Source organism: Leptinotarsa decemlineata, unplaced genomic scaffold, assembly GCF_025532065.1.
Source record: "Leptinotarsa decemlineata unplaced genomic scaffold, Ldec_3_MD MMD2_tig00026361_RagTag_RagTag, whole genome shotgun sequence".
NCBI lineage: Eukaryota > Metazoa > Arthropoda > Insecta > Coleoptera > Chrysomelidae > Leptinotarsa > Leptinotarsa decemlineata.
In genome coordinates, this window is record NW_027412704.1 from 1,457,059 (window position 1) to 1,470,287 (window position 13,229).

General features: G+C 35.2%; 2 protein-coding genes and 1 long non-coding RNA gene across 3 annotated transcripts; 1 reads left to right on the top strand and 2 right to left on the bottom strand.

Moving 5' to 3' along the window:
- Positions 1 to 1,558: 1,558 nt before the first annotated feature.
- Positions 1,559 to 3,275, top strand: LOC141486662 (uncharacterized). Its single transcript, XR_012467970.1, has 2 exons — positions 1,559 to 1,803; positions 1,855 to 3,275. It is a non-coding gene; the product is annotated as an uncharacterized lncRNA (long non-coding RNA).
- LOC141486660 (facilitated trehalose transporter Tret1-2 homolog) lies at positions 2,631 to 6,889 on the bottom strand. Its single transcript, XM_074185036.1, has 2 exons — positions 6,682 to 6,889; positions 2,631 to 3,983 (listed from the first exon to the last, which is right to left on the bottom strand). The coding sequence occupies exons 1-2, from the start codon at positions 6,824 to 6,826 to the stop codon at positions 2,647 to 2,649; spliced, it is 1,482 nt and encodes a 493-aa protein (XP_074041137.1). The 5' UTR covers positions 6,827 to 6,889; the 3' UTR covers positions 2,631 to 2,646.
- Positions 6,890 to 7,171: 282 nt separating this feature from the next.
- Positions 7,172 to 13,177, bottom strand: LOC141486659 (facilitated trehalose transporter Tret1-2 homolog). Its single transcript, XM_074185035.1, has 2 exons — positions 12,723 to 13,177; positions 7,172 to 10,224 (listed from the first exon to the last, which is right to left on the bottom strand). Exons 1-2 carry the CDS (start codon positions 12,865 to 12,867, stop codon positions 8,888 to 8,890), a joined length of 1,482 nt encoding a protein of 493 aa, XP_074041136.1. The 5' UTR covers positions 12,868 to 13,177; the 3' UTR covers positions 7,172 to 8,887.
- Between the last annotated feature and the right edge of the window lie 52 nt (positions 13,178 to 13,229).

Sequence of the window (13,229 nt, forward strand, 5' to 3'; positions counted from 1 at the left end):
TCATGAATCAAACTTTAAAATTGCGCATATCCCACTTCGGAAACCAGAAATGTCTAATTTATTCATTTACGTATTCATGTATTCAGTTATTTATCTATTTCATACACTGTTCTAAAGGTTACACCCAACTACAGAACAGATATATAAGTCAAATCACAATACAATACAAACACAATAAGTTATAAGATAAAAACAATACATATAGAATTAGCTGAAGTAAAAAGACTTAATCTCAGAGATGGAACATTGAAAAATGTCGAGCTGACAACTTGCATAATTGCATTTGACACACATGTTATACAGAGGTGAACGTTTTAGAATATTTGTACGTGGTTTCGGCAGATAAAAAAGATTAACTTCTCTAGATGTTTGACTAAGTAAATTGAAATCAAATTTTTGCAGAATATGTAGGTCAATAATTAAATCATTAATCAGTTTAAGAAGAAGAATTGTGTGGTGACAATCACGACGGCAACTCAAGCTATTCATAGCAATACATCATGGGGGAATCCAATTGGTGGATAGATATTGTCTGATCTATAGGAGAGAAGTTTTAGGAAACGACGCTATACTTATGTGCAATAAATCCATACATTCTGTTCGCAGCAGACAAAGTAGCTTCAACGTGTGGTACGAAGGAAAGTTTTGTGTCGAAGGTAACACCTAGATCGGTGAATGTGAGAGGCCGTTGAAGTGGAATATTGTTTATTAAATATTGATATGAAAGTGGACAATTTTCCAGTGTGTACGTCATTACATTACATTTACTCGCGTTAAAAAGAAGATTGTTGTGAAAACACCATTGCTCAACACGTTTCAGATTGAGGGAGAGTGTATCAAACAACTATGTCGTTTATGAAGGTGTTAAAGAGAAATGGACCTAGGTTGCTTCCTTGTGGAACACCAGAGGTAGCTGCATATTCCAAAGATTTGAAGCCATTGAATATAACATACTGACGCCTGTCAGTGGAGTGTGATACAAAGAGTTAGATCAGGGTCGAAGAAAAGCCCCACCTATACAATTCCATGATCCACTTCCTGTATTGATTATACGAAAGGGGTAGAGAATGAGATTATTTAGGCCTCTTCCAGGGCCGTGGCTCAACTAGAAGTTGAGCAAATGCCCACAAGTCTAGGTTTTCTTAATTGAGATAACAATAACTCAAGAACTGGTCGATACAAAAAATTGAACATTATATAGGGTCCTCCAACAGGAGCAAAGTAGTTTCTAGTTTTATCTTCCTCTTGAAGATGATCACTTGGTGATCGAAACACGTGTCGAGGTGTAAAAATAACGATTTGATGTTGGGAAAAAACTCCAGTAATATTCATTACCACACCAAAGGTTCCAAACAGTACATCATAAGTATAAAAATGGACAATAATATATGCCTTGATAACTGATATAGTACATGCTATATCTAAATATAACTCTATATAGAATTAAACGAGCTGTATTGTCAAATGGTTTTCAAATGCTCATGAACCCTAATAAAATAAATAAATCATGCATTCATGCTACCCACCAAAAAATAAGATATTCAACGTTACTGGTATATTAGCCATATTGTCACCCAGTCAGCCAGCGCCCTCTGTAGTGTATGCGACAATGTGCTCTTTCTAATGTCAATGGTTTCCACAAACTTCGTATTTTTGTTAAAATAATTTCAAAATGAATGTTGAGCCTAGTTTTGTTAAAGCTGACTCTCGACAACTTACCAAGAGTCGATTTTGAAATGATGAATTTTACTTGAAAAATTTGCAATACTTTGGTACCGAAATGAAGAATGGAAAATTGAAACAGTAGGTGGTTTATTTAGTGGGTCCCTTTTATTTATATGATATTCATTTCAGATTTTGTCTTTTTATCGAAGGATGGAAAGTTTTGATTTATTTTTTATTTTATCTCTGCCAAGGAGCAGTATGGTGACTGAAAAAAAAGCAAAAATATGTACAGTGGAATGTAGAATTACTCCAGAACATATCAATCCAAAAATAACCTGAAAAAATATTTCTCGAAATGTAAACTAATGACACGGAATATGCAGCAAAATATGTACTCGCCGAGACCTACCTTTTCAACAAAACCTTCTTCAATCATATAATTGTTACAGTTGTATTCACATCGAGTTGACAACAATAACAACAATAATGGCGTCTGTCAAACTGGATCATCAGATCTGTGAATGGATATTGAAAACCGATACACTTGGCAACTCCGCTCTAGACACGATCAATTTTATTGGTCAACAGACACGCGGCCAATTCAAATTCTTGCTTTTCGAATTATTCTTATTTCTGCAAATTTAAAGAGATTTTGGGACCGATTAGGCTTGATAAGATTAATATACCCCTAACTCGATCAAACTATCGTTTTCCATAGCATGAAACAAGCACATCGCTTGCAAGTTATGTATTAATTGCACTCTGATTTTTTTTACACCAACTTCTTCCAAGTCTTGAGTTCAAAAAAAATACGGTTACCTTTAAATATTTCCCAAAAGATTTAATTTCCACCAAGTAATTATTCGATGATGATGATGAAGAGGAAAAGAATGGATGTGGCTGTCTATTTCTCCAATACCTTTCTTTTCCAAGAATTTATAATGGATTGTATTTGTGATCATAAATGAAGAGAGAAGTTTTTTATTTGCTTAGTATTTCTTGAATTTCAAGAGTACTTTTGCCTTTAGTTTCTGGTAACATGTAGTAAATGAAGATAAAACTGAAGACGCAACTAACGCTGAAAATTCCAATACAATAGTGAACTCCTAAAAAGTGAGAAACGATAGGAAAACCGGTAGTCAGTAGTAATAGTAACGTATTGCCTATTGTCATGATAACTGACGTAGCTATCGCTCTAACATTGTTGGGAAACAGTTCAGTGAGGAGAGAAGTGGCTATTGAACCTAATCCTAGCGAATAGATGGCTATGTAAATTAGTACGCAGGCTACCGGCAACCACCTGATGTTCACGATCATTGGTGAATGGATGCTGTTCAAATAGAAATGAACAGCCAGAACACCAAGTGGTATTGCAGTGCCAATGGAGGACAAGAGAAGCAGCGGTCTCCTTCCAAACCTTCCCACGATGGTGATCGTCACGAAGAAGAACAGTAATTTTACACATCCCACTAAAATAGCAACCATATTTCCTGATAGATTTGTACCAGCATCGTTGAAGATGGGACCTAAGAAGCCCATGATGACAGGAACTCCCGACATGTGTATTGATAGACAGCATCCCAAACCGACAATGAATCCTTTTCTCGAAGCTCTTGTTTCAAAAATGTTCTTGAATCCACCTCTATCAGCTTTGGAGTTAGCTTTCAACATTGCTTCGATCTGGTTATAATCTTCTCGAATCTCATAGTCAGTCTTGTTGCTTCTCAACTTCCTCAAAATTTTCATGGTTGCGCCTTTCTCTCCCTTGGAAGCTGTATAAACCGGTGTTTCAGGTATCAATAACCAGAGGAATATCAGTTGTGGTATCAAAGGTGCTGCACACAGAAGAGTGAACAGTTTGATGCTCGTTATTGGACCCAAAAGGTATCCGTAAAGACTCCCGAAAGGGAGGAAAAACATCATCAGGCATCCATGTTTGGCTCTGTTATGGTCCTCGCAAATTTCATTCAGATAAATCGGTAGTACAACGAAAAGTAAACCCAAACATAGATTTGCAATACTTCTTCCAGCGTAGTACAAGTAAATATGTTTCCCAAACGCAACAGCTACGTTGGACAAGAAGGTTCCCAAGGATATACATATTAATGTATTTTTTCTTCCAATCACGTCTGGAAGTTTTCCAAAGAAGAAAGAACCAAAAATTGTGAATAACGAAGGTAACCCAACTAAGATTGATATTTGGAACGTCGTGATTTTTTCTCCCAGTGGGTTGATTTCTGGGTTGGTTGATTCCAGCTGAGGAATGACGGGGGAAGTCCAGACCAGAGACGATCCATTCACAATCATCAAGAGGTTAACTGAAAAAAAAAAGGATCGTAAAAATATTACATCAGGCTGTTCCGCCAATTGTTTTCATAGTTGAAAAACCAGTGGTTGGCCTCACAATACCAAGGTGGCCACAGAAGTACCCAGCCTGACCTAGAGATGGCGGTAGTTGTTCGAAAAATGTCACTGTATTAGAAAGTATATATATATACAGTGTGGTCCAACGAAAACTTAACACCTCGATTTTCCGGCGTTAACATGAAAATGTGGAAAATCGCTCGAACCCGTCAATTGCTGATTCGAGGGGGAACAACTTTTCCGCTGTTTTCATCCCCGTGACTTCAACCCCCTAACGGGGGTGAGCACAACCCCTTGATTTTGAATAGGGATGAGGGGTGTTGAGATACCTCATTTTGAAGATCTTATCGTGTACTATCTGCCCGTAAAATTTCACTTCAAAATATCCATCGATAATGAAATAACAGCGAAAATAGTGAAAGAGGCAATATGGAATTTATCTCGAGAATATTATTCGTATCCGACGCATTTCAAAGGTATTGAGTGGTTAATTTTTTGTCCAAAAAAGTAGACGGACCTTGTTTTTGTACCTTAGTCTATCGTGAATTGTTAAGAACGGTACAAGTGTGTACAAGCGATTGTAAATTTGTAGTGGAATTAAAATGGTGTATTCCGTAGAAGAAAGGGTGGAAATGATAAAATTATTTTTCCGAAATAACGACTCTGCGCGCACAACAGCGGCTTTATTTAACGAACGACATCCTGGAAAAAATGTATCCGCTGCTTACGTTGTGCAACTGGTTGCCAAATTTGACGCTACTGGGTCAGTTGGAAACAAAAAGAGGGTGCATGAAAGAGACGAAGCGAGGGACGTGGCTGTCTTAGGTCATATAGCAATGGATCCGACCGTTAGTACTAGGAAATTGTCCGAGGTATCTGGTGTTTCACGCACAACAATCATGAGAATCCTGAAACAACATAAATTCCATCCGTATAAGATACGATTGGTTCAGGAACTGAATGAGGATGATCCCGATCGCCGACTCCAGTTCTGTGAAGTGATCAGTGAAATAATTAACTGCAATCAAAACTACATGCTCGATATCTGTTTTTCGGACGAGTGTTCATTTTACCTTAACGGCATTGTAAACCGGCATAACTGTCGGTATTGGTCAGATGAAAATCCACGATTATTTCGTGAGGTGTATACACAGCGCCCCCAAAAATTAAATGTTTGGGCGGGTATTTATGGAAATCACATAATCGGCCCTTTTTTTCTACCCGGTAATCTCACAGGCCAACTTTATCTCGATCTATTGGAGAACGCTATTTATCCAGCCCTCGTGCAAGTATTGGAGAATGCAGAAGACCATCAAACGATCATTTTCCAACAAGATGGCGCACCACCTCACTTTGTTCAACCGGTGCGTCAGTTTTTAGATGACAATTTTCCTCACGCCTGGATTGGAAGAAGGGGACATATTGAGTGGCCACCCAGATCACCGGATCTGGCTCCACTGGACTTTTTTCTATGGGGTCACCTGAAATCCAAGATTTACGCTACCCAGCCTGAGTCACTGGATGATTTGCGAACTCGGATCATTAATGAATGCCGTCAAATTACACCAGACATCTTGAGTAATGTACGTGAACGTTTTCAGCAAAACTTATATTACTGCATGGAAGTGGATGGTGCCCATTTCGAACATTTAATAAAGTAATCACAAAAGTACGTACTCTTCCACTCTTTTACCTGTCATGTCGTTATCGATGGATATTTTGGAGCGAAATTTTACGGTCAGATAGTACACGATAAGATCTTCAAAATGAGGTATCTCAACACCCCTCATCCCTATTCAAAATCAAGGGGTTGTGCTCACCCCCGTTAGGGGGTTGAAGTCACGGGGATGAAAACAGTGGAACAGTTGTTCCCCCTCGAATCAGAAATTGATGGGTTCGAGCGATTTTCCACATTTTCATGTTAACGCCGGAAACTCGAGGTGTTAAGTTTTCGTTGGACCACACTGTATATATATATATATATATATATATATATATATATATATATATATAAAGTGTAGGTTTCAAGTTTGAAGGCACTGCGTTGTTGAATATTTGTGAACATTTAGTGAACATTTTCGGTGAATTTGTGGAAATGGAGAAAATTGGTCTCAAAGAGTTCAGAACATCGTATGCAGTGCAATCCATTTAAAACGAGGTTAACAATTATACAGGAGACCAAATTTTCAATAATTCATTCTAGAGACAAATATGGAAGCAATAAATGAGGAGAAAAAAATTTCGTCCAAAGAAACGAGCTTCCATTGCCACTTTAGACTTCAAATGACCCTACAGAAGTGAGATGCGGAGATCTTGGTGGTCATTCTGTAGGACCTCTTCTACCAATGGAGACTTGCTTATTTGAGTAAGAGATAATACTTCAAATTACTGACTGGTATGTTTCAGAAGAATGAAAATGGAGGAAACATGAATACCTTCAGTTCAATCTTCACTATCATTTATATTTATAGTGTGTTATACTTTTGATGAAACCACCATCAATATTGAAGAGTTGATGTACCTTCCAGAATTCTACAATTCTACAAATAACATATTTGAATGGAAATATGTCATTCTACAATTCTACAAATAACATATTTGAATGGAAATATGTCACTCTAAAACAAGTGGATCAAAGGTTTATAGACTTACCTGTCAAAACTGAGAAGTACAGAAAAAACGTATCCCTTTTTTTAGTTGAATTGGGTTTCAACTCTTGAATTCGAAACTCATGATTGACTGGTTTGTAAGTAATTTCTTTCAACGAAACCATTTCATTATCGTGATGATTTGTCATTTCAATACTGTCTTAATGGAAGTAGAGCAGTAAATGTAATCTTCCCAATGTCATCTACACATTAATTTCATATGGAAATCACTTTGAATAAGAATTACTTGAGGTATTACGCTATCTTGTTCAATTATTGACACATTTGTATACATGGTGTTCCAGTAAAAAAACTAATTATTACAGTTTATTGTATGATTTTTACTATAAAGGGTTTTTCAAAAACTACGACACGTGTTTCGCTCCTAAGCCAGAAAGGCGTATCTCAAATTTCCTTGTTTTGGGATATAAGGAATTTTAATGAATTTCAAAACCGCACCTACATAGTCAATTTTTTTTTATTTTTTTTTTGTAAATACAATAAAGATTGACACGACAATAACACGATAATTAACTTGACTTACGTAAACTACTATTTCAGTTTTAAACTGAGATACGGCTAATTGACTAAGCAATTGTGAACAAATATTTTAGATACGTCTCTTTGCGTTAAAAATAAATCAATAGATAATGTTCGATTCTATTTCATACCACATGGACTTGGATATGAAATTGAATAATAAATAAAAAATTATCTAGAAACGATTCATTAATAAAGTGATACATGAAGAATACGCTACATTTGTGGGATATTGAAATAATTTTCCAGAAAACAATACATATTTACACTGGAAATGAACCCAAAAGTAAACTAGAATACGAATGGATAAACATAAATTTTGTTCAGTTCTCATCTGAAACTGGAAGAGTGTCCCAGAATTGCAACCGATTTTTTATAATTCCAGACAAATTTTTCATTATATTGGCTTTCTTCTGCGAAGAAATTCCAAGAACTTTTGTTTGTTTTTGTTTATTGTTAAAAAATTAAGATCAAATGATGGACAATCAAAGTCATTTTTATATGTGATATTATGTAAACCTCTGTAGACGGTTACCTGAACCATATCATGTAAATATGGCCTGGGCTCTGTACGAGTTAACTTTGTATTGCGAGGAAAAATCTCCCCAAATGTAAAAATGCTCTAGCTCCATTGGCTGGACTTCGGTTTTATGAGCAACACTTTTTATGGCTTCCAATTTTCAAACTGCATTTGACACTGTTGATGAGTAAACAACAAACTTTAAAGATGAGGCTGATAAGAACCCTTTACAGCGCTGATACTGCGGCAAATTGAGGTATCAATCAGGGAGCTACTAACTGTAAGTGACGTATCTCTGTGAAGTTCAAATTGTAAATTACGAGAAATCCTAAGCGAAGTAGAAACATCTCTAAGAAGCGGCCGTTTTGCTTAGAAATATGACTTACGTCCAAGCTGCTTAGGTTTTTGTTTCATTTTTGAGATACGTCTTATATTTCTAGCAATTCAGCTACACAATACGTACAAGATACGTCAAGCCTGATAGGCTTGAACACTGTTTTTATTTTATGCTCCCTTAGATTATTCCGATTCTGTCTGTAACCCTAGGGATGTACGGAAGAAATGCACGTGCAACCGTTTGAGTTTCCTCCCTATTTTGACTTGTGGAAGTCTTCAGTTCCATGGCCTGGTTGATCTCGGTATCCATTCGATCTCAAGGCCACTTGAAGATGCTCCAATTCTTCTTGTAGGTGATCTGGTTCACATATTCTATGGATACGTTTTGTCAGGGTGTTGATAATTCCCCGCTTTTGACTTGGATGGTGGTTCAAAAGTGTATGCAGATATCTGTTCGTATGCATCAATTTTCGGTACACTTCATCTGTCAGTCGTGTGCCAGACCTTTCTACGAGTACATCTAGAAAAGCTATCCGTTGTTCCTGTTCTCTACTGTCTCCATGGTGAACATGATGCTGGGGGGTTGAGCATATCGGTACCACCAGAAGATCCATGGGTACAATTCATCTGAATGAATTACAAATACTGTTCAGTTAGTTGAAGGTTTGAAAATGTAGAATTCAAGAGGTTGAAAGTTATTTCATACGTATTACATATTGAATAACATTTTTTTTCGCATAAAATGTGTCTGGGCAACTAGTGAATAATTACAATAATACTAACTACAACATTGAAAAAAGTCAATGAAACTGTTCTACCTGCTCAATATTTCTTGAATTTCGAGAAAACTTTTTCCTTTGGTTTCTGGTAAGAAGAAGTACATGAAAATGAAGCTGAAGATGCAACTGATACTGAAAATGCCTATGCAATAGTGGACTCCCATAAAGTCCGAAACAATAGGAAAACCAGTGGTCATAATCAACAAAAAGACATTAACTATTGTCATAACAAGCGAAGTAGCTAACGATCTGAGGTCGTTAGGAAAAAATTCAGTAAGGAGAAAGAAGGCGATGGAACCTAGCCCCAATGAATATAAAGCTATATAAAATAGTATGCAAGCGACTGGCAACCACCTGATGTCTGCGATTATTGGTGAATGACTGCTTTTCAGATAGAAATAGACAGCGAGAACAGCAAGTGGAATGGCAGTGCCAAAAGAGGACAAGAGAAGTAGCGGTCTTCTTCCAAACCTCTCCACAATTGTGATCGTTACGAAGAAGAACAGTAATTTTACACATCCCACTAGAATAGCAACCATATTTCCTGATAGATTTGTACCAGCATCGTTGAAGATGGGACCTAAGAAGCCCATTATGATAGGAACTCCAGACATGTATGTTGACAGACAGCATCCCATACCGATGAGAAATCCTTTTCTCAAAGCTCTCGTCTCAAAAATGTTCTTCAAGCCACGTTGTTGAGTTCTGGCGTTAGCTTTCAACATTGCTTCAATCTGGTTATAATCTTCTTGAATCTCATAGTCAGTCTTGTTGCTTCTAAACTTTTTCAAAATTTCCATGGTTCCGCCTTTATCTCCTTTGGAAGCTGCATAAACTGGTGTTTCAGGTATCAACAACCAGAGGAATATCAGCTGCGGTATTAAAGGTGCTACACATAGAAGAGTAAATACTTTTATGTTCGTTATGGGACCCAAAAGGTATCCGTAAAGACTCCCAAAAGGAACGAAAGACATCATCAGACATGTGAATTTAGCTCTGTTATGGTCCTCGCAAATCTCATTCAGATAAATCGGTACTACAACGAAAAGTAAGCCCAAACATAAGTTTGTAATACTCCTTCCGGCGTAATATAAGTAAATATGTCTTCCAAATGCCACTGCTATGTTGGACAAAAGGATTCCCAAGGATATACATATCAACGTTTTTCTCCGCCCAATTACGTCCGGTAGTTTTCCAAAGAAAAGTGAACCGAAAATTGAAAATAGTGAAGGCAACCCAACTAAGGTTGATATTTGGAACGTCGTGATTTTTTCTCCCAGTGGGTTGATTTCTGGATTGATTGACTGCAACTGAGGAATGACGGGGGAAGTCCAGACCAAAAACGATCCATTGACAACCATGGAAAGGTTGACTGGAAAGAAAAATAATCATCAATGTTTCACATTAGACTACTTTGCAAATTTTCATCAAGGTGGATATGTACTTTCATTTTGGAAAACTAGAGATATCCAATTCCGATTTCCTTTTCAATACGTGATTTTGACGAATATATGGTAGCAATTATTATTACTCATTAAATAGACATTGGCTTTTCATATCATCTCTGTGAAAAATAAAGAATATTTTCACACAAAAAGTGACACATGGTTGTTTTTGTTTTTTTTTTTAGTATTTAAAAAATATATAGTAAAAATTAATTCGTTTAAAACAAATTGTTTATTAAATAAATGAAGATTTTTTTCAGAATATCAAAAAAAAAGAAATTATTATTTTTCAAAATAAAAAATCGTTCCTTATAATCATTAATCATCAACATGGATTCAGTAGTAATAAATCTACCAGCACAAATCTGCTCATTTATCAACACTGTATGATAAATGCCTTCGAAAATAGACACCAGGTGGATTCTATTTACACAGCTTTTTCAAAGGCATTTGACCGAGTAAACCACAATTTGTTATTGTATAAACTAAACGCTTTGGGTATTCAAGAAAACATTCTGAAATGGATTGAAACTTATCTAGCCTACAGTATGGTTACTCAGTATCTTCCTCAATCACAGTTTCATCGGGTGTACGACAGGGTTCTCATTTGAGGTCATTGCTTTTCGACTTATTTGTAAATGACTTGAAATATGTTATTCTTCATAGCGAATTTATTTTGTTTGCTGATGACCTGAAGATGTTTAAAGTTATTCATGACTCAACTGATACAGAATTATTATAGTACGATTTATCTAACTTTGTTCGCTGATGTGATATAAATCTACTGCAATTAAATATAGATAAATGTCAGAAATTTATTTTTTCCGAAACAAATATCCCATTAATCGGCCATATAAAATTAATCAATCAGAACTGAAAACACAATCAAATCAAACACAATCAGAGATTTAGGAATCACTCCCGACCCAAAAATGTCATTTGAACCTCATATTGCAAATATTACTTCTGAAGCACTGAAAATTCTTGGATCTGCAAATGAATTATCTTTAACTTCAATGAAAATCATATATTGTCCAATTGTTAGATCAATAATCGAATACAATTCCACAATTTGGTGCCCTTCATATCATGTGGATATTGATATGCTTGAAAGTGTTCAAAATAGGTTTTTAAGGTACTCTGTATATAAACTGGGATATTATATTGGTGAATATGACTATAAAATTATATTGGACATTCTTAACTTTGGATTTTGAGACCTTCAAATACATGCGAATACATGATTTCAAATTTTTTAATTCTTCTTTGGAAACATTTGAAAAGACTGTTGAAAGATTGTGATTTATTACCTCATTTTTACGTTTTTTTATTTTATTTTATATATTTTTTCCTTAAACCTAGCTTTGATTACATATGTGTGAACTTTGTAAAGAAGAGACACTGCCGTAAATAAATAAAATATTCATATTCAGTAGAAAAAAAAATTCAATCAACGAATGCGTTTTCAGGCACTAAAACATTTTTTTGAGAAACGATTTTGTTTTTGAAAATCATAATATTTATCGCTGATATAAATCCCTTCAAAACAATTTCATATATCTAGTGAAAAATTATTTTTATGTAATTTTGAATAACAAGAATACGAATGAATTCGAATATTGGAAAAAAATGTCATTTCTTCAATTTAATTTTTCAATTTTTAACGCCTTTGATTATTAATAACAAAGTGGAAAATCAATATTTTTCAATTTCTCAACAGAAATCTTTTTTGTAGGCTTTCAAGAAAAGCTCCAAGAAGTGAATAAAATTTAAGGTTTTTAGTTAAAAAAAAAAGTTTAAAAATTATTAGGGTTTTTATGTAAATTCAAAACTTGTGAAAATTAGTTGATTAACTGAAGTATATCTAATAAAACAATCACGGGAAAACTGTTTTTCCATGGATTTTTGTTTATTCAAGTGCCTAGAAGGTATTTAAGTTTTTTTTTTCTCAATAATGATATTTAATGGGTTAAAATTATTTTTACTGTTCAAAGGTCCATATCGTATTTTATGAAATGTTCTCCTCTTTAAGCATCTTCTTTTAAATTTCGGATATTTCGAGATATTATCAAAAAACCAAACCCCCCCTTTTTCACTGAATTGTTTTTAACTTTCGCAATTTTTTCGAGCCCCTCTTGAAATTTTTCAAAAATTTGTTAGAGGTCATTCTGAATCGAATTAGCCCTGGATCATAATTTTCAGTGCTCTGGAACAGATTTTCAAAAAAAAAGGATCAGATTGATTATATAGTTTGGACTGAGTTAGTGGATATCAAGCAACAATGCAACGGAAATCATTTCAATTCACCATTCAAATTCATTTTTGACTGAAGAAGGTTGAGACTTCATAAATCTCCCATTTCGACTTTTCATCATGATATTGCGAAACAAATAACATAAGTTATATCAAACCTTTTTTGACTCACCTGTCAAAACTGAGAAGTACAGAAAAAACGTGTCAGTTTTTCTAGTGGAACTAGGTTTCAACTCTTGACTTCTGGAATCATGATCAACTGGTTTGTAAGTAACTTCTTTCAACTCTTCTATTTCACCATTTTGATAGTTGTCCATTTCAATGCTGTCTTGTCGAGCGAAAGAGTAAATCTTTTTCAACACTCTGAAAATGTTTACAATGTATCCCAATCCTTATCTTTTCATTCAATTCACCTAGAAACCAATTTGAACAAGATTTACCTAAGGTATTATGCTATCTTGTTCAATCATCGAAGTGAAGGATATACTTACATGATGCTTCTATCAGAACGTAACATCCAGATATGAATGTGTGCAGAGAAATTTTGATTTGCCTCCAAAAGTAATCCACGATTTGTTGAAGTAGAAAAGGTGGCTGGTATTTTCCTGGTCTTCTGGCGATGACCAGGAAAAATCTACGCTCAACAGTAAAACTATTGCTTTCACGCCTTTGTTTCATT